Source organism: Pieris napi, chromosome 10, assembly GCF_905475465.1.
Source record: "Pieris napi chromosome 10, ilPieNapi1.2, whole genome shotgun sequence".
Taxonomy (NCBI): Eukaryota; Metazoa; Arthropoda; class Insecta; order Lepidoptera; family Pieridae; genus Pieris; species Pieris napi.
Window position 1 is genome coordinate 7,383,043 of NC_062243.1, and position 24,036 is coordinate 7,407,078.

Sequence of the window (24,036 nt, forward strand, 5' to 3'; positions counted from 1 at the left end):
TCCCTCTAAGTATCGGAAATCTAAAGTTTTAGATTTGTATATGAACAAGACTTAAAGATTAGTTTGCCAAAGAAGTTTTACTTCTGACTTTGATGAGGTGTACTTTGTACGCACGCACTTTTTTTCTTTAGGTAATATAACAATCTCGTTAAAAAAATAAAAGAAAAGCGATTTAAGGTAAGGTTCAGGTTAAGATTCACCCTCGAGAGTTAAAACTTAGTTGTAATTCCCGATGTCAAAAATGTATTGATATTTGACATACGTGAGTCGTAGCTCATGCTAAGTCACGTTTTTGCAGTGATGTCAACTCCTACAGAATGTTTCCTCTAGATCCAACTTCAAATACCCCTAAATATAAATAGAGCTAAAGTTTTGGTCTACTCTCTGTTCAAAAGGTAATTTCATATATGCATAAAAAACCATTCAAGTAGTATAAAATTTTGATCTTAGAGTATTATAGCTTTTTGATGTTTTAGTTATAGCCTCGCTTGGTGGTTTATATTTGGTTAAGTTTTTTGGCTTGGTTCTATTATAAATTGATTAGAATCGTGCGTTTAAAAATAATATTTTCCTTTTATAAAAATATACCTCCTAAACCCCCCCCCCCCCCACTTTCAAGGCAAGGCAAGGCATCACTTTCCCTTAGTGTTACTCCTAGTGATGCCAATACAGACTTTTTCCTAAGTTTAGGCAGTAAGTATTAATACCCGTCTAAACTGAATTGAATTGTTCTAATCGCTTCATAGCCACGTTGAAGCGATTTCATTATTAAGCTTTGTAAAAAAACTATATAGGTATACAGGCCAATAAAACTATTGGGTGCGTTAAAACTGATAATTTTTCAACTTTCATTATTCCTCGAACAAAATAAAATGAAAATTGATTCAATTTATATATCAAGAAATCTCAGCTACTAGTTTTAAAAATTTAATTTTGAATTAATTTTGTCAAAGTTATTTATTTAGAGGACAAAACCGTACGTTTTTATTAGTTTTTACGTTTATTTTCTTATATATTGTTGTTTAAACGTAGACTAGACAATAGTATATATGATATGTCATAATGAGGGATTTTTCTGACAGCAATTAAAAATAAAATAGTTCTAAAAGCTACGATGAGATGGCGCTTGATCGCAAGGGTTTACCTTTTTTCAGGCGTTATCTGTAAAAAACAGGAGTGTTGCACTGTACTCTTCGATGTTCATTGGTAGGTAAATGGTGCGTACGATTTTTTTTTACATGTACAATACAATACAAGGATGATGAAACGTTTTTTCCATGATTTTAGCACCCAAAGTTGCCCAAAGACCAATTAGAATCAAATGCAAGAGCCAAAAGAAAAGAGGAAAGACCACAGAATAAACTGGCAAGTCCCATACAAAAACAAAAACTCTTACTTGAAAATGCCATCTATTGACTACTTTTGGAACTACTTTTCTTAGCTGTCAGAAAAATCCTTCATTATATACATGGGGTTATTGGGGATTAGGGAAAACATTTTTTTAGTGTTGGTTACCCAAAGGCGGCAATCCAAATTCCAATTTCTAACAATCAATCAAAGATTACAATATATAATAAAAGTATCGATTGTCGAATGTCGACAAGTGTTTACCCGTTAAAAATTATCTAATTTTATTTAGGTGTTTATTCATTAAAAGGTCTCATTTCTCAAACAATGGCAGAAAAGAACAAAAAACAAAATGTGCCGGTAAAACGAAATAGAAGTTTGGTGAGTATGTCGATAGAATTTTGGGCTGTTTTCAATTTCATATTATTATTATATATTATGGATTATAGCATATAAATATCAAGAGGAACTGTTTCGATTTAATAAATTCAATATATTAATATTCTAAGAAAGCCTATGTTGATAGTGTGATAACATTGGGAAGTGTAAGATGATTTATTAGTCTTTAAATTAATTCATATATCATGATAAAACTATTAATAACTACTAGTATTTTTTACTCATAACCAAAATTCTTAAAACTTTTAACATAGTTTTTGATGTGTATACTTTCAGGCTGTTCCCCTGCTTATAACATCTTTATTATCTCTCGGAGTATCATACTATGTGTATAGGTTGATAAATACTCCTCCTAAGATGCCAAAAGTAAATCTAGAAGAATATTGGGGTCCATATCCTATGAAATCAAATCCTGATAAGTCTATCAGGAGCTATTCTGTAGAGTTTTCTGAGGTGGTAAGTGATAATTATTATGTTAACATGTCTATGGTCATCACAAAGTCTTTAGTGCATGTAATAATTTAACAACTTCTTGTATAGACATTCTGTTAAATAAGTTTATCATAATTTCTACACTCAAAGCTTTGACATTTGGTTAAGTCTGTAGCAATTTGCATTATTATGTTCAAAGTAAAAAAGCTTGTGTATTAAATATACCTAAATTTTTAATTTTCAGATCAAATGTTTATACTGTTAATAATAATAATCCTTTGTCATGAATTGATATGTCATATCTTAGCTGATTGCATAAAATTTGTTAAAATGGAATCAGTCCTATAATGCTTTTTAAGTATATTTTAGACTTTTGCTATATTACAATATTGTACAACCTTGGTATGGTTTGTGGACTCGTTTTCCGCACTTAGACGCTCACTAGGTCCGTTGTACGTATTGTACAACCTTTTTAACACATGATTGTAACAATTTACAGATGGTGAATGAGTTACGAAACCTCCTGCTACATAGAAGGCCATTTCAACCACCTCTTGAAGATACAGGTTTTACATATGGTTTTAATTCCAATTTTCTTACCCGAGTTCTTGACTATTGGCAAAATAAATACAATTTTGCAGACAGGCAAAATTTCTTAAACAAATACGATCAATATGTTACTAATATTCAGGGACTTGATATACATTTTGTACATGTGAGGCCAACTGTGGGACTTGATGTTGATGTAAGTTTTTTTTAAATACTAATTCTTAAAAGAACATTTTTTACTATTCTTAATACAAAGACTTCTGAATCCTGGGAATGATACTTTAAATACAATTTTTTTTAGGAAACAATATAATATAGTAAACCACAATTATTTAATTATAATTATAGTATACTACTTTTATTATACAAAATAATATATAAAATAATGTATAAAAAACTTATAATTACCAAACTTTTTTAATATTTATAGTAATTTTCTTTTACTTTATCTTCAGGTAGTTCCTTTATTACTTCTACATGGCTGGCCTGGCTCCTTTAGAGAGTTCTATGAACTCATACCAGAGTTGGCTTATAAACCAGGAAATGATTTTGCAGTGGAAGTCATCATACCTAGTTTACCTGGTTTTGGATTTTCACAGGTTAATAATTAATTTTAATTTATTATTTTTACTAATTAGGATATCTAGCTTTCTACCAGTTGTTCATATTAAATATGGAAATTAAATGATATTTATTTTATTTTTTAAATGACTGGTACAATTGATCAATATTTTCTGTTTGAGTTGTATGATTTCATTTGACAATTAGACGATCAATTTTGCTAGTCAGGCAAATCATATTTACATATTTATTAATTACTATATATATATATATATATTATACTTTACTGCTTTTGATTTATGTATTACAAGTAGGAATGGCTTGGTCGGGTTAATAAGTGTATTTTATTATTCAATTTTATTAAGTTTTTTTTGATCTTAATATTATTAGTATAGATGGCTGCTACTTGTGGTGACTTGTGGTGACTGGTCTGACTTGAATTCGTGTATGCGGTGATGTTAGTTATTTCGAATATGATTTGCGTGTTTTTTTTTTTATGATTGGACAATTCACACCAATTGACCTAGTCCCATGCTAAGCTGGTGAAGCTTGTGTTATGTATACTAGTCAACGGATATACATACATATTATAGATAGATAGACACATAAATACATATTTAAACACCTAAGACCTCAGCACAACACCAAATGCTCATCACATCGATGTTTGTCTCAGCCGGGGATCGAACCCGGGACCCATGGATTCGCAGTCAGGGGTACTGACCACTAGACCAATGAGCCGTATTGTTCTTACGAGAATGTTAGTGCATGCTCCTATTTCACCATGCCTCCTGCTGATAGAGGTCAAATCTTTGTTTTAATTTATTATATTAATAAACTATTAATTACTTAAGATGTCCCGTGGAACATGGTGTAAATGGTTGCAGCTCTTTACAAACATTGTGTAAAACAAAAAAACTTGGTGATTAAAAGGAGAGGCGTAGAGTTTATTGCTAGTTCTTCTCTTTCCTTCTACTCCCTTGATTTGAGAACTGGCAGTAAATGTAAAATTAGACGCATTTGATCTATATTTCCTTTATGACATTCATAAGTCTATCTATATGAATAAATGATTTTTTTTTAATTTAAATATATTATATAACATTTTTTAACTTTTGTCTTACAGGCTCCTGTTCGACCAGGCATGGGTCCATTAGAAATGGCTGTAGTTATGCGAAATTTGATGGAACACATTGGGCATGAAAAATACTATATACAGGGTGGTGATTTTGGTCATGGAATTGGTTCAATTATGGCAACATTGTTTCCTGATAAAGTCTTGGGTTTCCACACTAATATGCCAGTTGTCGGACATCCTATGGGGACTATTTATACACTTTTTGGTAAGATTGCATTGGCTTAAATGATATAAAGTATAAAGTTATTTATAGTTAAAATTCTTATATTAGAGTTTCTTTTAAAAAAAAACAATATGACATGTTTAATTATTTATATTATGAAAAAGTATTTTCTAACATCCAACTACCTAACAATAATTGTTTTTTTCAGGTTCAATTTTCCCAAGTTTAATAGTGGAACCGGAAATAAAAGACCGGATCTACCCACTCACTAAACATATATCGTTTTTATTAGAAGAAACTGGTTATATGCACCTACATGCAACCAAACCGGATACAGTAGGTGAGACAAAGTTTTTTAGAGCATAGAACTTCTGTATAAAGCGTTGTCTATGTCAAACATGCAGGTTATCTGACATTACGTTATTTCATTCTGATTACATGAGCAATGATTTATTGGATAGAAAATTCATTTAGGTTATGAATATTGCTGCTGTAGAATGATAACCTCGTATGTACAGAGAACCAAACATTACAGGAAACGAAAAAAATGTTTCATTTCGTCAATGTTAGTTAAAATATTAGTGTTTTTGCCCATAGTTTTGGATGGTTAAAAGGACTTATTTATTAATAACATAAATAAGTCCTTACTTAATGATTATCCCAGTTAAATGATATAAGAGTCTAGAATAAATAAGTATGTTAAATAATATGTTTTTTTGACATACAAGCTACAGTGACGATATGTCAACAACAATTAGGTTTTGACATATTGGAATAATACTTGTAAAATTCTCGACTCTAAATCTTACTCTCAAATATTTATCTATTCCGACATTTTGCAAGTGGTACACCCTACAGAAAGAATGGTCAGTGTAGTGGTTGTCAGTGGAGACAGTTCATAGCTTTGTAATCCTCCAAAACATTTTTATTCCAGGCATAGCTCTAACAGACTCTCCAGCAGGTTTAGCAGCTTATATTCTAGAGAAATTCTCGACAGGGGCAGACCCTAAAAATAGGAACGCAAGTGATGGAAACCTTTTGTCAAACTATATGTTGACACATCTACTGGATAATGTAATGGTGTATTGGGCTAGTAATAGCATTACGACGTCGATACGACTGTATGCGGAGGCCTTTAGTAAGAAACAACTTGCATATGGGATGGATATGTAAGTATTTGTCATCCATTGTCCTACCCACACCTTCACTAGAAGCTCCATACAATTTTTGATTTACAACTTTTGAAGTGAAACTTCTTTATCGGGGTTGGAAAAAAATTTAGTGTAACATTTTTTCGTTACGCGTCACATTTTTCCGTTACGCGTCACATTTTTCCATTACGCGCCATCTTTTGAAGTGAAACTTCTTTATCGACGTATGGGAGAAATTTTGTAGCAGGTTACGCGCCATGTTGCTTTTTGAAGTCAAACTTCTTTATCGGTGTTGGAAAAAAATTTACACACATTTGTCACATTTTTCGGTTACGCGCCATCTTTTTCTTGTCCCTACCACGGTTGATCCGAAGAGATTCGAAGCCATTAGTAACAAAAATATATAATAACGATAACAATGATAGTAATACTAATAATTCTATTACAATTAATGAAATTCTGTAATAATCTTAGTACTACATAGTAGTACAGTAATAAGTTAAAATGAAATAATTGTATTAGTATTCATGTCTATGATAATAAAAGCCTTTTGTTAAACTTTATCTAATGTAACTTTATTTAACCAATTTCTGTAAACTTGCATATTATAGTAGATCATTTTTCGAAAAATAAGGTCATAAAGAAGTTTCACTTCTTAAGGTGGGAACTGACCAAAGTTACGAGGTGTAATGTAGCATTCGCATCGAGCGTGTTACGCCTCGAGCATGTTACGCAGTGTTCTAAAATCGGCGTAACATGCTCGTCAAAACTCTGTGCTCCACATTCGCCGCCAGTGTTCACGAGATGTGATAGTGATAATGTTGAAATCTTTCATTCTATTTCATTATTGTTTCATCCAAATTAAGAAGAAAAATTTTTACTGGACATAAAACTTATTTAAAAACAGAGGCATATGAGGTGGTTTGTTATTGATTGCAATATTAAAAACCAAATGATTACTGGACAGTATGAAAACTTTGTACGCAGGTCTCGATTTTGAAGAACTGTTGAATTTAATTGGACCAAAAGTACTTAAAAAAGACACAATTTATAGGAAATCATAATCATGATCACTCGCGACGTGCGACGCGTAATTACTGAACCGCGTAACAGTCAAAGGATTCGCCAAAAAACCGACAGCCGGGTGGAGCACTCAAAGCGAGCAACGAGCGGCTCGTTGCTCGCTGGTTTCCCCGTAACACGACGTACTGACTGCACGAATGCTCGCTGTGTAACATTACATTACATGTTACATTACACTTCGTAACGTTGGTCAGTTCCCACCTTTACGTGTGTACACCTAGTACACCCAAACATTTTTTTAAATTTCAGTTCTATATTTTAACCCAATTTTAGCTTTACTTAGTTATATACTCTGTAATGATATATGGGTTAGTAAAGATGAAAAATACAGTGCCACATACTTTTATTTTTATTCCGTGCATTATTAATTACGATGGAAAAGTTTAAATTATCGAACGGTTCTGATTGCTAGGTTATAAAGGTCTTAAAAGATATTATATTAATAGTACAGATAACATAACCTATCACATCAGTTGTTATAATAACTAATATGTTGAGTATGGAATATGGTGAGGATGTAAAATATGAATAAATTATGACGCGTTGCGTTTCATGTGATTGGTAAGCGGAAATACGCTCGTTACACTTGCCTATGAGTAAACTAGTGGTACTGTTGACCAATCACAATCATCAAAACGTATTTTGTTTTTCATCTTTTGCTTATGACGTATTATAAATAAAATCTTAATGTCAATTACATGCTAAGTATTGGCAAGTGTTTTATATACTGCCAATGTACCCTACATTATAATAACATTATTCAAATTAACGATTTATTATTTTTCAGGATACCAACAAGCACTCCAACTTGGGGTATAAAATTTAAGCACGAAATTTTCACTCAACCCGATATAGTCCTAAGGCTTAAATATAAGAACTACTTACATACAACAGTAGTGGATGGAGGAGGTCATTTCGCCGCGTTTGAGTCGCCCAAAATCCTGGCCAAAGATGTGTTGCAAGCTATTACTACTTTTAGGGAATTTTGGGGTGTGAAGTAAGTACTTTTTTATGCAGTTTTATTTTTTATAGAACGGGGTAAATGGGCTGGTAATGTTATTATATTTCTATGTAAGTACTTGTATATACATCAGTCTTAGGTGCAACAAACCCGCATTTTCCTTTATTTAAAAACTTTTTAATAGTCTCATTTCTCTTTTTCAGCAAAATCAATGGAATCCCTCAACCGGAACCAATAAAAGCCACTTCAGTTCATGAATTCACCGTCAGGGACATATATGGCAGAAATATAAAACTTGAAAAATATAAGGGATATGTCCTATTAATAGTGAACGTAGCCTCACAATGCGGGTTGACCGACAAAAATTACGATCAATTAAACGAATTATACGAAAAATATTCTAAAAGCAGGGACTTCAGAATTTTAGCGTTTCCTTGCAATCAATTCAACAGCCAAGAGCCGGGTTCGGAACAAGATATAATTAAATTTATTAATAAAAGAAATGTTGAATTTGATGTCTTCGCAAAAATCGATGTGAATGGTGACAATGCTCATCCCTTGTGGAAGTTTTTGAAAAGGGTTCGAAGTGGTTCACTAGGAGATTTTATTAAATGGAACTTCTCTAAGTTTATTGTCGATAAGAATGGGGTCCCAGTGGAACGGTTTGGCCCTAATGTGGACCCCATTGATTTGGAGCCGTATTTGGCTAAATATTGGTAACTATAGTAAGTAAGATATACATAACCAATTTCCCTATATTAAAAATACATTGGTGATATATATCACAGTGATTTGACAAAGCTCAATTATAAAACTTAGGGCAAATCTGAAAATAGCTAATAAATAAATTCATTGGATTTTTACAAAAGTATATATACATGTTTAGCTTAGATGATTTCAGTAGAACAAAAACCAAAATAAAATTATTATTAATTTTCCTCCAATATTCCACTTGTTCGTCGTTGAAAAGTGTTTAAAAATTTAACAATCGATTTACACTACAAATGTATAAATTATGTAATCTTATGTTTTGTTGCATTTATACTTTTTGTATTTAAAGAATATATTAATATAAGTTATAATTAAGTTACTGTTATTAAAGCTGTGCTTCTAGGTCTGATTTACTTTTTATTAATATAAATGAAATTGAAATAAATGCATTTTAATCGTGTTAGTTGTTTATGTAATAGATGTTCGAGACTGTCGTAGACCATCCCAATCTTGTAATAAATTTCTGCAAAATTATTAGCTTTACCACAAAAGAGGAAAATAATGCTCTGTTGTTCCTAAATGTGTGTAGTTTTACTCTTACTTAAATTTTATTAGTGCGCACATTATAAATTATTTGACACTACTGGTGTGGCATAGGTTAAATGAAGTTTTAAAGAAACTATGACAATTAATTTTATTTATTTAAATTTATCTACTGTTTATTATTGCATTATTAGGGGGAATACATATAGAAATAAATGTTAACGTTAGAAATGTATCTTTATTGACAAGCTAAAAATAAAAGTGTAGTTCAAAGCAAATTTAAGCAGTTTGCCCTGAAATTCTTAGGCGGGAGAAGTCTTGCAAAGTATTTCTAGAACTTGACTCACTCCATTGGAGATCAGGATTTGCCGCAATCATCTATAATTATTTTTTTATCTATAATGACCACCTACTGAACGGAAACAATTTGTAGAGATACATATCAAAAGTTCTGCAATCTATAAAATTATATTTATTTGTTTTGAAAAAAAAATAATTACCAGTGAAACAAATACCTAAAATTGAAATATAACTGAATAACTAAGTAGTCCAACTTATCTACTTGCTTCTTCCTTTGAACTATAAACTACTTAAATTGTTATTAAACTGAAACTATGTCGAAATAAATTTTCTAGAAGATTTGTATACAAACAACAATGAATTTGTTAATTTATGCACTAATTTCTCTTCATATAGAAGCTGACTACAACATGTATGGGTTACTAATATTAATGGCCTGGTAAACAGAAAGAATCTTGCGTACCTAGATTTATACACTATATAATAAATAAATACACAACAAATGAAATATATTTTCTTTATTTAAAAACACATTTAATCATGTTCTTGAAACCACCCAAAATAATATTTTCAATCAACCATTTTTCTACATGTGAGACAAAATACATACGGCAAAAACTAGCTATAATAAAAATACAATCTACCTTTCTATGATACCACTGTGATACTTAAAATTCCAAAATGTAAAAATACTGAAAAATTATTAATTCAAAATATTACTTTCCTATACAACTTTAACTAGACTTAATGTGGTTGAGTTTATTGGTAATAATTTTAATCAGATACAAAGTGGGGCATTTAGCAATAAAAAGAGGAAAGCTTTGAAGAAAAACAGTGCCAAGTAGAGCAAACAGATTAATTTATTTTTTATTCACTTTTTACTGCAATCTCAAGCTACATAAATAGGCCAATCTAGTTTGATGATGGTATGTCTCCTTTTTGCAAAAATCTTCTCTTAACATTTATTAATAAACCCAACCACTGTTCTATTCTACTTAAGGTATATCCTTAATAACCTCAGCCAGTTGTTCCCTGGAGAACATGTGGAACATTGACCCTGGAGTCATAGTGACAACCTCCACATTACTCTCTGACAATTTCTCTTCCATTACTTGCTTTAGAATTGTCAATGCAGACTTAATTGCCTCCTTAAGTGTCATGGACTTGTGGTACACCTCCTAAAACATAAAAAGATTATTAGCTGACACAAAATAAAGTAATATTATAAGTTAAATGTATTATTATTATTAACACTGAAAAACTATTAATTTAAAATAAAATTCAGATTCAGATGTTAATTTTTACATTCTTTATGAGGTTTATACTATGTTATGTCAGTTAACTGATAAATTAGAAAATTGAAATAACCTTTAAACTCTGCTGAGCTCCTTCACTTCCTGAGCCAATTGCCTTAGCATCATACTGAACAAATGTACCACTTGGATCCATATGGAATAATTGAGGTCCTTTCTCATCAATGCCTGTAACAAAAATATCAGAGTTGGAGAGTTTATTAAGGGAATTCAGCCTTTAAAAACGTTATATTATTATTGGCAATGAAAGTTGCTTTTAATACCTGCAAACATAACAGCTACACCAAATGGTCGAGACATGGCAGTACCACTATCATCATCACTATCTCCAAATTGAATAGCCAGGTTGGACACAGCCTGGGCACATGACTCAACGCTCATCCTTTCATTGTATACAAACCAATGGTTCTGGCATTCTACACGAGCTCGTTCAATTAATGTTCTAAAACAATCAAATGAAAAAACTATTATGTACATTACTAGAAAATGACAAAGAATGTAAGGTACTACTTTAGTATTACCTTGAATCAGCCATAAGCCCGGAAACAGCACATGCGATATGGCGGTCTACTTCAACGATCTTTTCAATTGTTGTCGGCTCCATCAAAGGTGATGTGATTCTTTTTTCAACCGCCAATACAACACCCTCAGAAGTGCAAATGCCGATTGCAGTGGAACCCAACTTAATGGCTTCTATAGCATATTCAACTTGGAACAGCCTACCTTCAGGGCTGAAGGTATTAACACCCCGATCGTACTCTGAACGCGTAAGAAACATCTGCAAGCCGGTATTTTCAGGTTACTAAGAGTTATAATTATTAATTTTGGAAGTAAAAATATGTACTTACATTGGTTTAGTTTTAATTTCGTGTTAGAAGACTTTTGATTTAGGCTTTTTACTTTTCGTCAGCAACTCATAAACTTTCAAGTTTTCTATTCACAAGAATGACAAACAAAAATGCAAAACTATATACTGATTGAGCAAGTTGATACTTGATAGTGACAAATGACAGCTACCTACTACAGAGTACAGCCTACAAATGTGAAATGACAAAGCCTTATTACACAGACAATTTTATTCCTGGTAACAATGCAAAAACGTATAATATGACGTGACGTGACGACTCTTTAAATATAAAGATATATAGTAGGGATGTTAAAAAATAATCGATTTTTATTTAAATCGATTATTATTTTCTTATTATCGATTTTCATAGTTATATATTATTATAATTAACATTTAAATCGATTTTTATAAACAGTGCCCTATTTAATAAAAGGTTCGAAAACATTCAAAAAGTGCCCCTTTTTGTGGTTGCAACGTTTTTGGATGGTAGATTAAAAAAGAATCATTTTGATGATGACCCTTTACTCTAATCAAAAACAATAAATTTTACTTAGAAATGTTTAAACTGGAATACTAAAGTGATGATAATTCGGAAGGGGCTAGTTCTGAATCACCTGTTTTACCAAAAAACTACGGTCGGGGGCCAAGATGTGCAGCGTTGTTGTCGAAGAAAAGGGAGAGAGCGATTGAGAGAGTGAGAAAGGGCAAATGTAGCATGAAGCAACACGCTGTTGATTAATGTATTCGTTTAGTAGTTACATATTTGAATTTTCGATGGCAATTCTGTCTCATAACGTCTTGTGCCGTAAACGCAGATTTTTTATTTATTCATATTATCATTAGCACGTATACAGTTCGTAAACAGTATGAATATAGATATACAAATACATGGAGTGATCATATTATACTGGTACATGATCATCTATTGGGGCTTTCACCTTAGTAATAAATAATTTAAAAAGAAGTTTCACTTCTGACATATTGTGTAGTACTTTGTACGCACGCACTTTTTTTTCATATTGTTTTATTTGATTTTTAACCTAATAAATTTTATATGAATCTTTTAGATTTATTATTGGAATATGAAAAGCATGTATATTTTTAAAAAATAGAAAAGTCGATTTTTCGAAGAAATCGATTATTTATTTCTAATAAAATAGATTTTTATTTAATCGATTCTCTGCCATTAAAATTACTTACATCCCTTATTTTTAGTGGGTTTAATAATTAATTGTTAATTATTATTTAATGGGTTAACTTCATCGCATATTATCATTTTATTCAATTACACATTGTATATGTTACGTTAATTTTTTTACAAGTTACAAGAAATTTATTATTTTATATAGTTTTACCACCAGTATAATAACCTTACCTTAGTTATTTAATTAATACATTACGTTCAAAATAATTGCTGCCACATAATAAGTAAATGTTTCATATTTAATATTAAAAAAACACTGAATTTAATCTCTTTTTTCTAATCTATAATGAGTATGTACGTATAAGTACTTTATAAGTATTATTAGTTAGGTAAATAAGTACATAGAATATTTTAGATTTGTAAATTGTGACGCAGTAAATTTAGGCCACACTAATTAGTTTTTACAATAACAATAATTATAGGCATAATGAAAAAAAAGAGGACACAGATAATACATTTATGTACGCTAGAATAGTATATTGAACTTCTAGTGGTAGAATGTTTTTATTAAAATTAGGTAAAACGAACCGCTAGCCAATACAATCATAAAAACAAGTCTCTTTATAATTATTGTGTATTACTTAAATATTGGATGTATGCAAATATCACAAGAACAAAATGTAGTTTAAGAGATAAAAATCAGTAAACCGCTTGGATTACAATTTGCAAAGACCATCTCAAACAACAACACTCATCTGACTCACGACATGTATCAATAGTGTTGTTGTTGTATAGTTCAATGACTGTCTCAATGTATTTGCGGCTGTTGTAACATATGTGTCCATAGACTGTGATTATGGTACGTCAAACTTATGTACATTGTACAACAGTAGGTATAATAAATGTAAACACGTTTCATGGACAGCATATATGTAATGGTATTTGACACGGTATTATATGGAATAGTCGGTTTAAGACGGTCATTGTTTCCAGACGGTGATGACTTAAAAGTATAGTTTTTACGTGCGTGGGCTGAATTTATTAAGTAGGTAAGTTAAGTAGAACTTCTCTACTAAGCTAAGTAATCTTAAGTCTATCTTAGGTAAGTGATTATATTATTATTAACTGTCTATCCCGGTTGGACATTTATTTTGAAAATATTACGGGAATAAAAAAAAATATTCTTACTACAGCAATTTTTTTTAATCGGTCCAGTAGTTTTATGTTTATTCGTTACCAACATACAAAATTTAAATTTTTCCTTTTCTTATGTACCTATTAGTCTAGATGGGATTGGACCTTTTAAAACGAAAAGGTGCAGAATGTACCAATTATTCTTGATAGAAAATAAAATAAAACTGTTTTAAATTTATTTATATATTTTATACAAGAATATGATCTACATAATATGTGCCAGTTGATTGCTGATTGTTGATTTATGTAATCAAAAATATGTGGTCAACCTAAAAAAATACTTTTGATGCTAAATGTCTCTAGTAGGAATTTTCGCCAGACCTCTATTTATATAGGTATTTATTTACAACTTGACACAAAAAATATTGTTTTACAGTTGTATCAACAAACATTCAAAAGAATATGGCGGGCACCAGTGGAGGACACTTACCTAAAACAATACAAGGTATTGATAATATAGAAAAACAGATCAAATTTTATTCTTTAAAGTATTCATCTGGAGAAAATGGCAGGTTGTATATTCTTAATGCTCACGTGTTTCGGTATTACATGTCGCCCACCGGAGAGTTCTTAGATTATCCGAAACCTCATAACCCAGACGACAAAGCAAAGATTGTTGAAAAGAATCAGGACAGCTACGGGTATGACGCATTTAATAACTCTACACTACGGGATGCAAAAACACATTATATTGTAGAAACCGAAGATATAAATATTATTTTCGATAAGATAAGCGGAACAATGGCAATACACGACTCTCGGAAAAATAAAGATGTTTTTAATGAATTCAATTCTTTATCGTATGAAGATCATAGTTGTACACAAACAATAACACAAAGCCCTGATGAGTATTTCTTTGGAGGAGGTATGCAGAACGGTCGCTTCACTCATAAAGAGGAAGTAATAGATATTGTAAATACGAATAATTGGGTTGATGGAGGAGTAACGTCCCCGTGCCCTTTCTATTGGTCTACGCACGGGTACGGTGTCCTAAGAAACACTTGGCAACCCGGTTTGTACGATTTCGGAGCATATTCTAGTGAAATCATACAAACAAGTCACGAAGGAATTGATTTTGATGCATATTTCTTTATCAACTCTAAACCTAGAGACATTTTAAGAGATTATTATGAGTTAACAGGAAATCCACTAATGATGCCCGAGTATGCATTTTACGAGGCGCATCTAAATGCTTTTAATCGAGATTATTGGGTGGAGGTTACATCTAACACCCGTGGAGCTATTTTGTTTGAAGATGGAAAATATTATAAATGTTATCAGCCTAAAGACATGGATGGTAATCAAGGAATTTTGGAATCACTTAATGGTGAAAAAGACAACTATCAATTTTCAGCGCGAGCTATGATAGACAGATACAAGAGGCATGATATGCCTCTCGGTTGGTTTATACCGAATGATGGTTATGGGTCTGGCTATGGCCAAACTGATACATTAGAAGGAGATATTGATAATTTGAAACAATTCTCAGATTACGCAGCAATTAATGGTGTTGAGGTTGCGCTTTGGACCGAGTCTAATTTGGAACCTATTGATCTTCTCAATCCCAAAAAAGGTGATAGAGATTTAGCTAAAGAAGTCAGTGTAGCAAACACAGTTGCTCTCAAATGTGATGTTGCATGGATAGGTAGCGGGTACTCGTTTGCATTTAGCGCTGTAGAGAACGCCTCTCGCATATTTGTCAAAAATACAACACGACGTCCCCTAATCATCATGGTAGATGGTTGGGCTGGGACACAAAGACATTCAGGAATCTGGAGTGGGGACCAAACTGGAGGGCAATGGGAATATATTCGATTTCATATTCCGACTTATGTTGGTTCAGGCCTTTCTGGGATGCCGATTGTAGGTTCTGACATGGATGGTATTTATGGAGGAGATTTAAGGGAAGTTAATGTACGAGACTACCAATGGAAGTCTTTTACACCCCTTCAGTTGAATATGGATGGGTGGGGTCGGGTTTCTAAAAGTCCTTTTAGTTTTGATGAAGAAGCAACCTCTATTAATCGAGCATACCTTAAGTTGAAAGCAATGCTTTTGCCATATAACTATTCATTAGCGTATGAAGCAACACAGGGGTTACCCATGGTACGAGGTATGTTTTTGGAATATCCCAATGAAAATTCATCATATACAAATGACTCAAAATATCAGTTTATGTGGGGATCAAATATTCTCGTCGCTCCCATTTACAATAGTAAAAAACTCGGAGATGTTTCAGTGCGTGATGGTGTATATCTACCGAAGGATGGACAGATATGGATAGATCTTTTTACGGGTGAGAGGTTTCAAGGTGGAAAAATTTACAACAACATACTCACGCCATTATGGAAAATACCAGTATTTATCAAAGATGGGTCAATTATTCCAATGACGAATCCAAATAATAATCCTTGTGAGGTAGAAAGAGAAAACAGGATATATACCATTTATCCTAATGGGAAATCCAGTTATGTAACATATGAAGACGATGGCATATCGAGACAGTATTTGGAAGGACAAAATGCAAGCACAGAAATTACAGTAATTGGCCCAAAATCTAATTCAGTTGGGGATTTGTTAATTAAAATAGGAAAAACCAACGGAGATTATAAAGGTATGATTAAGAAACGAACAACCATATTGCAAATAATGTCCTCTAAAAATGTAAACAATATGAAAATCGCTGTAAATGGAGAAAATTTAACAATTGAAAAAGTACACACAGAGGAAATGTTTAATAAGGGCGTAAATTGTTTTTATTTCACAAAAAACTTTTTTTTAAATCCATTCATGAAAGAATTTAGCAATGTTGGCCAAAAGTTTCTGCTGATAAAAATAGAAACGGTAGATATTGTTTCTACTGAAATAAATGTCAAGATTAGGGATTATTCATGTGAGGGTTTCAAACAAATATTTGGTAAAATAGATGAAATCAATCCAGATCTAGAAACTCCATGCTTAAGAGTGGATACCGACGACACAACACCAACAAGTGTAACAATGGAATGGGATTTAGTCAAACATATTGACTATTATGAAGTATTAAGAGATGGTGTAATTTTTACAAATATTACAGATACAAAATTTACTTTTGATTCATTTACAAGTGATACAGAACATGCTTTCAAAATTCGGTCAGTTAAAAGCAATAAAGCATCAAATTGGAGTGAATTAGTCAAAGCAAAAACTAGGGAAGACCCATTTAAACATATTATTCCAGGAGTGAAGGTAACTTGCAATTTGCCATGTCAACCAAATCAGGAAGTATTTAATATAGCTAATACAAATCCAGCTAAGATCTGGCATACACACTGGACTGATAGAGGCCAAGCAAAATCTGAGCCATTGAAGCTAAAGTTTGATTTAAATGAAGTGTATGATGTTGCAAAAGTTGATTATTTTCCAAGAGGTGACGCAGGTAATGGTACATTCCTTGAACTACAATATAAGTATTCTATTAATAATGAGGAATGGTCGTCTCTATCAGAAATTATAACATTTAATCACAACAGTAAAACTAAAACCATTGATCTGAATGCTCGATTCAGATACATTGAATTTATTGCAACAAAAACTGTTGGGGATTTTGGTTCAGGAAAACATATGTTATTTTATAAAAAGTAATGCCTTTGATGTCTATGCCTTAAAATAAAAATTTAGGTTTAATTATTTTGTAACAGGTATAACCTCCCTATTATATAAATGTGTATTGACAAATGTCATAAATCGTAATCAAATGCTAAACTAAGGTTAACTATTTAGTAAGTATTATGTTTAAAACAAATTTCATATGAAAGATCAATTTATTTATAAGACACATGTTTACTTAAATGTTCAATTCTGCAAATCCTCAGCATTTCTTACTGCTACTATAGTACACACAGATGTATTAGAATTAAACACACAACTTATAGACAAATCTTCTAGTACACAGCTGTACTCATGGTCAGGGTATTTAGTTTTTACATACAAAGACCTTGGATCATCTGAAAGTAACTTTTCAATACTAGTCTTAAAACTCACTGCCCTATCTCCAATCAATGTATTAAGTCTTTCTAACGCTTCATCTGTAAATCTGACATTATATGTTTGTGATATAGGGTTTGTTATCCAATTTGGTACTCTGATACAATCACTATGGTTAATGATCATTTGAGGAGGAGTGAACCGTTCTTGGCCATCTGGATTTCCCCTATGTACAGGAGATTGATCAATTCGATTTGTGCTTAATGGTGAAACAGCAGCTGATATGCTTTGAATGGGTGAGGGTATTTCATCATCAAATGGTGAATCAGGAGAATTAGTATCACCACCTATGGGGTTTTCGACACGGGGGCTGGTTCTGAAAATGAAATTACTAATGAATGTTTAATGTACTATAAAATTTAAGATTGTCAAACAAATATATTATAAGTACTAAAATACCAATTTATAATATAACTTGGTAGGTACTTTATATAATCAATAATATAATTGAATAAATCTATTTCAACAAAAGTCTTGCATTTATTAACAACCTATTTATAATTACGTTTATGGTACCATATAATGGCATTTTGAATTCTAGAGAAATGCAGAAATTATTGAGTATTATATTTTTATAATTATTACCTTGCACTATTTATCTGTAAATTATTTAATTCCAAAGTATCACTTGTCCCTTCAGTGGGTGGTCGATCCAAGGAGATGGATGAAAATGTTTGTATTGGATAATCATACTGTGGAATGTATGGTTTTATATCAAGAACTGGTGTGCCATTAATCATGTCCACACCATGGAAAGTAATTTTGTTTCCTGAAATATACATAAAATATTATTGAGTCTGAGGGTAAACTTAAAAGGTAATTAGAATTAATTCATATTCTTTTACAATATCAGATTTGAGAACCAGGTTTGTGCATTAATGCAGAGTAGGGTGGGCGAGACAAGTAATATCTACCTTCAATATTATGTATCTTAACCAATGATAGACCTATAGGGCAAGGCCTATGTGGGGACCTGGTAGAAAATACTCCCCTTTTCTCACCAGCTAGACGTGGTGGCGAGATTTTAGGTGGCGGACTTGTACTTGCAGTTGAATGGAAGTGGAATAGTATCCTGAAATATAAACTATAATTGTTAGTCCCACAAAGGTAGATGTTGATATATAACCATTTTGTAGTATGTCTTTCAGGAAACATATTATAACATATATGCCTATTGCATGGAATACAATAAAGATAACAGATTTTTATATACAGATTTTCAAAATTCCTTCCATACCATCTTCCACCAAATAGACCATCCCCAAAATTGCATTATTTTTCAAATAAATAAAAGAAAATATTGCATAGGTTGTGAGTTTGTTTGTAGGATGTAATATCTGGCACTGATGTTGAAATTTCTTTCAATAGTAAGCTATATTATTATTCTTGAGTGACATTAGACTCTTTAAATAGATATTTGGTGTTTATCCATTACACACAAAGAAAATGCTATATTTGTATGTAAAAATAATTAAATTAGAGTAGAAAAATCTCCTGTAGAGACATTATTACAATGACCTATAATGAACATAACAGTCAAAATTGGATAATGAGTATCTAACAAATAAAATGTGGCTAACTAAAATGTGACACATATTTTATGTGAATTTACCTAAAATACCTTACTTTCTAACTAACCATTACTTTGATTTAAGATTTAGAGAGAATGTGAGAATGTCTTCTGTATATAAAATATATAAAATATACAGAAGACAGATATATCATAAATATAGCATTTAAGAATTATATAATTAAAAGAATATCTTTATAAATTCCATTTACAAATTAGAATTTACATTATGCAGTATTAAGTATATTTTATTCTAATTTATAGTCATTATCTATATCTCTGGTATTAACCAAAATGATACAGCCTATTTTAACTATAGTAACATAAAACATACCACATATGTGAAAACTCTTCTAAGCCACTTATTGCATGTTCAGGGTTATTAAATTTGTCTGTAGTTATAACAACCACACCCTTAGCTTTGGATAAAACTGAGGGCTGTCGAGGTACGGCACGTTTATTCTCAAAGGTTGTTTCTATATATCCTATTGGAGAATATGAGATGTCTTCTGTTGGTGATGGTGTATCTTGACTTTGTTGATTAGAATTGCATGTTGCTGCTGAAATAAAGTATATTTTGTTTATGTTATTACTATTATATGATATATCATATATGTTTAGTTTCATGGAGATCCCAACATCTGAAGACAACTAATATAAATAAAAATAATTATTAATCTACCTGTTTCTATACAATTGGCACAGCGAAATCCACTCAACATTGTTTTGACAGTTTTTATTTCTTTACTGTGTTCATGTTTAAGTGCCATCAGCTTTTGCCTGTAAATTCACACAAAGTTTTTCAAAGTAGGCACAGTTTTATTTCTGATACAATTTCATTTGAATATGTGTATTTAGAAAATTTCGTTATGTTTGCTATTAATTTATGACATAAACGAAAGTTATAAAATATCATATTATTGTTATTTGTAGGTAAGACCCGCCAATTTTGTCAGGTAGTTTAAGTAACTAATATTAGAATCTACAATATATTGTAATTCAATGAGAAAGATGCCTCAGGCATCTGAATCTAAAGTAAATTCCGTTACAGTAGAATATTAATGAGCTTACCTTAGATTTTTTATTTCTGTTCTAGCCAAGAGAATTTGGTTTTGATAGTATTCCAGACTTTCAGACATTTTTCTTTATAATAATCAACCCAACGTGTTTAAACCTAACCAATTACTTAATATATTTATAAACTAGAAGACAAAAATAATCGAAACGATACTGATACTTGATAGTAGATATGTAAAATGCCAATTGTCAAGCTTAAACTTTATCTATCCCTGAACTGTCAAAATATGTGGCATTATAATCTGGAAAAGTTCAGTTATAAGCTCTCTACCTATCTATCCTATATAATGTACTTGATACTCTCTACGATGGTAAATAGTTATTTTAATAAAAACATTTCCGAAACCGAAGAGGCGCTGCTATTGACAGCGACCACCATCTGGTTGTTGCCGAAATACGCCTCAAGGTTGCAGTTGCGCAACCAGCCGCCGTTCCTGGTAGGGCTGGAAGAAGGTATGACGTCACTAAACTGCGGGATCCTGAAACTATGAACTTTTCGTCCTTCAGCTTTGTCCAAGTCTGGTGCCCCGCAAGACACATCTCCACCACCCAGGCCACTTGACATCTCTTCAGACTATTAAACGAGGTTTAGACTTAATAAGTTCAGAAACGTTAAAAGCGGACTTGGCCACCGTCGACACGCTGACACCTTTGATAGGCAATTCTGTATCAGTGAGAAGCTTCCGGAGGACAGGGGACTCTTACAAGTGTGCCCAAAAAAAGGGTGATCTAAGCTAATGCAGCAATTGTAGAGGTATCACTTTTGCTCCCGGACCCTTCCAAGGTTTTCTACAGAATTATCTTGGACAGGTTGTCTGGTAACTGTAATTGTAAAATGACTCATGATGGCCTTGTCTCAGAGGATATTGAAGTGTACGCGGGCGTCCGACAAGGCTGTTTACTATCGCCACTACTCTTCCTGGTTGTTCTCAACGGGATTATGCACCGCACACATCAGAACAAGCGCCACGAAATAGAGAGAGGATTAACAAACATCTTAAAAGATTTGGATTATGCCGATGACCTATGTCTGCTGAGTGCTGCACGCACCACGACATGCAATCCAGGCTGGGCCACCTGAAATGCGAGGCGGGATCTGCCAGACTTTTTGACGAACATGATATTATAGAAAGCATAAATTAGTTTGTCTCGGAAGCGTCGGGTCTGAAACGGGAGGTACAGAAGAAGACATTTCTTCACGCATTGCCAAGGCCCGAGCAACCTTCGCACAATTTCGACCTGTATGGCAGTCACGGATGTTGACGCTTGAAATCAAGCCTAAAATATTCCGATCCAACGTCAAATCTGTGCTGCTCTAAGGGTGTGAAACGTGGACAACACTAAAAAAAATATTGGTTGTTTGTAAAGTAGGTTTACGATCGAGATGTTTACGTGATAACGTCTTATTGGTGATATAAGTTTTTGGGAAGTAAGGAATTAATGAAGATAACAATTTTTTCAAATTTTAAATTACATCTATCGTTTTATTCACACTTTTGATGATAAATTTCGGGTGTAAAATGACAAGTTTACTTATTCGACTATGATATACATTTTTCTTCATACATTCACGGAATGACTGGCAGCGCTCGAGATGAGACGGGAGATCGGTCCGTCTCTCTCTCGTTATACCTGCGATCGCGCTCGTGAGGTTTTGGTGTGACACAAGTTTCTGAACATGTCACCCGACTAAAACGATTTTAAAGACGTTATCACGTCAAAACATCTCACACTGGGAAGATATCTAACGAGCAACTTTGTGAGCGCTATCGAGAAACCCCGATTAGCCAGCAGATCAAGTGACGTAAGTGAAAATGGATAGGCTCCAAAGAGATTCCAATATAATATCCCCAAGCAGGCGCTTGATTGGAACCCGCAAGGAAAGCGGAAGCGTGGCCCAAGCAAACCTGGCGTCTTACAGTTGCAGATGAGGTGATGAGAGCCAGAAACAATTGGAGCGAGGTGAAATACGAGGCTCGAGAACGAACGCGATAGAGACTCACTGTAGTCGCCCTCAGCCCCATCTAGGACATTAAGTCGTAAGTCAAGAATCTGACCTTTTATTATAAAAACAAATATAATATATCTAATAACACCACTACATGGCTATAATTCCTGAAGTCAAACGACAAAATCTGGAGTCGATGACAAGATCATAATTATTTTGTCAAACTTCACTTTTGTAATTATCAATTACCTAAATATAGCTAGGTCTTACTTTAAATTAAATTAATATTATCCTGTCGGATGACATTTTATATGACTTTTACTAGTTTAGACCATGTATGCAACATCTAATCGAAAATTCAATTCTTAAGAAGTACTTTCAAAGCTTTTCTATTTGTAAACTTTTAATCATTTATTTTTGAAGTTATACTTCTTGAGGCGCGTTATGAAAAATTTATGAGAGTGAAATTTTACGATGCGCACGCACCGTGACACAAAATTATCAGTATGAAGTACTAACGAATTCTTTTTAAACCAGCCGGGCGCCGAGCGTGCGCGAGCGAGATGGGAATAAGACAATAAAAAGTAAAAATAAATAGAATATGCGTGAAGTTAGCTGCTATGCCAAGAATTTTGAATGACCATAATGTCCTTTGCAGTACCTTTTAAACAAATAAAGGAGTTTTCATTATTTTTTCAAAGAAATTTAGCAATGCTTTTTCACAAAGACCTATTGTCGCTTAGTTAAAAGGTTATGAAACATACCTTATTATTATTATTAATATTAATTAATAATTGAATAATATACTAAATATTAAATATTTTTAGGTTTAATGACTTTATTTCTCAAAAAATTATTAAATTATTAACGTTAAATATTTATTATTAGATAATTATTTAATATTTAAAAAAATAAAGAAAGCCAAAGAAGTATATCTTCTTACGCGTAACGCGCGTACATAAGTACACGCACCCTTTTTTTAACTGATATTCATTTTTCATATCTACTTTGTTCCAGGGTGAAGTAAGGGAAGTCGCTTGCTAGGCAAAAGGTACACGACGATACTCGACAACGACTTTAATGATTGATTTATGTCAGGAACGGGTTACGGCTTGATGATCTTATCAAGCCAGCATTGCAGGACACATCCACTAATTACCAATCGAAGATTTGCATGGAATACCCATTTATTGTGAATTACTGCTGATAGGATAACTCAGCATACGGTGACTTGTTGCTGTCTGAATTTATTTTATCCAATAATTTATACCTCCTGTCTACTTTAATTTATTGTTTTCCACATCTGACCGTATATTGGAAATTGGACAAGTTAATCAGAGTATTTATTAAAATTGCCATAGTTTTGCTAAAACTAACATAATATTATCCTTATACTTAAGTATAATATAGTTAGCAAGTTATAATATTATTGTTACTCTTGCTTTGTTACTGACAAAGTATTATGTTAACATCGTATTTGCTGGTTGCTACGATTCTGATTTAAAATTATTGTGTTAATACGCATTGAAACCTTATCTTGTGTATTATTGAACAATAGTAAAAATAATGTAATTTATTT

At 32.3% G+C, this 24,036-nt stretch overlaps 4 protein-coding genes and 1 pseudogene across 5 annotated transcripts; 3 read left to right on the forward strand and 2 right to left on the reverse strand.

The window, feature by feature from the left end:
- The first annotated feature begins 1,435 nt into the window (after nucleotides 1-1,435).
- Nucleotides 1,436-8,954, forward strand: LOC125052953 (juvenile hormone epoxide hydrolase-like). The gene is made up of 9 exons (XM_047654061.1): nucleotides 1,436-1,728; nucleotides 2,023-2,202; nucleotides 2,678-2,923; nucleotides 3,183-3,326; nucleotides 4,415-4,631; nucleotides 4,798-4,929; nucleotides 5,524-5,758; nucleotides 7,611-7,820; nucleotides 7,988-8,954. The coding sequence occupies exons 1-9, from the start codon at nucleotides 1,675-1,677 to the stop codon at nucleotides 8,502-8,504; spliced, it is 1,935 nt and encodes a 644-aa protein (XP_047510017.1). The 5' UTR covers nucleotides 1,436-1,674; the 3' UTR covers nucleotides 8,505-8,954.
- An 887-nt stretch (nucleotides 8,955-9,841) lies between these two features.
- On the reverse strand, nucleotides 9,842-11,660 carry LOC125052954 (proteasome subunit alpha type-5). Its single transcript, XM_047654062.1, has 5 exons — nucleotides 11,500-11,660; nucleotides 11,173-11,429; nucleotides 10,915-11,093; nucleotides 10,707-10,819; nucleotides 9,842-10,516 (listed from the first exon to the last, which is right to left on the reverse strand). The coding sequence occupies exons 2-5, from the start codon at nucleotides 11,427-11,429 to the stop codon at nucleotides 10,334-10,336; spliced, it is 732 nt and encodes a 243-aa protein (XP_047510018.1). The 5' UTR covers nucleotides 11,500-11,660; the 3' UTR covers nucleotides 9,842-10,333.
- Nucleotides 11,661-13,467: 1,807 nt separating this feature from the next.
- LOC125052969 (alpha-glucosidase 2-like) lies at nucleotides 13,468-17,508 on the forward strand. Its single transcript, XM_047654093.1, has 2 exons — nucleotides 13,468-13,691; nucleotides 14,213-17,508. The coding sequence occupies exon 2, from the start codon at nucleotides 14,239-14,241 to the stop codon at nucleotides 17,458-17,460; it is 3,222 nt and encodes a 1,073-aa protein (XP_047510049.1). The 5' UTR covers nucleotides 13,468-13,691; nucleotides 14,213-14,238; the 3' UTR covers nucleotides 17,461-17,508.
- Nucleotides 17,509-17,625: 117 nt separating this feature from the next.
- On the reverse strand, nucleotides 17,626-20,692 carry LOC125052970 (tRNA (adenine(37)-N6)-methyltransferase). Of its 2 annotated transcripts, none has more exons than XM_047654095.1 (6): nucleotides 20,504-20,692; nucleotides 20,115-20,212; nucleotides 19,767-19,989; nucleotides 18,777-18,934; nucleotides 18,448-18,631; nucleotides 17,626-18,178 (listed from the first exon to the last, which is right to left on the reverse strand). In XM_047654095.1, exons 1-6 carry the CDS (start codon nucleotides 20,569-20,571, stop codon nucleotides 17,671-17,673), a joined length of 1,239 nt encoding a protein of 412 aa, XP_047510051.1. In that variant the 5' UTR covers nucleotides 20,572-20,692; the 3' UTR covers nucleotides 17,626-17,670. The 2 variants fall into 2 exon arrangements, with proteins under 2 accessions (XP_047510051.1, XP_047510050.1); XM_047654094.1 differs by having other exon boundaries at nucleotides 19,767-19,992.
- A 125-nt stretch (nucleotides 20,693-20,817) lies between these two features.
- LOC125053095 lies at nucleotides 20,818-22,331 on the forward strand (annotated as a pseudogene).
- The last annotated feature ends 1,705 nt before the right edge of the window (nucleotides 22,332-24,036 follow it).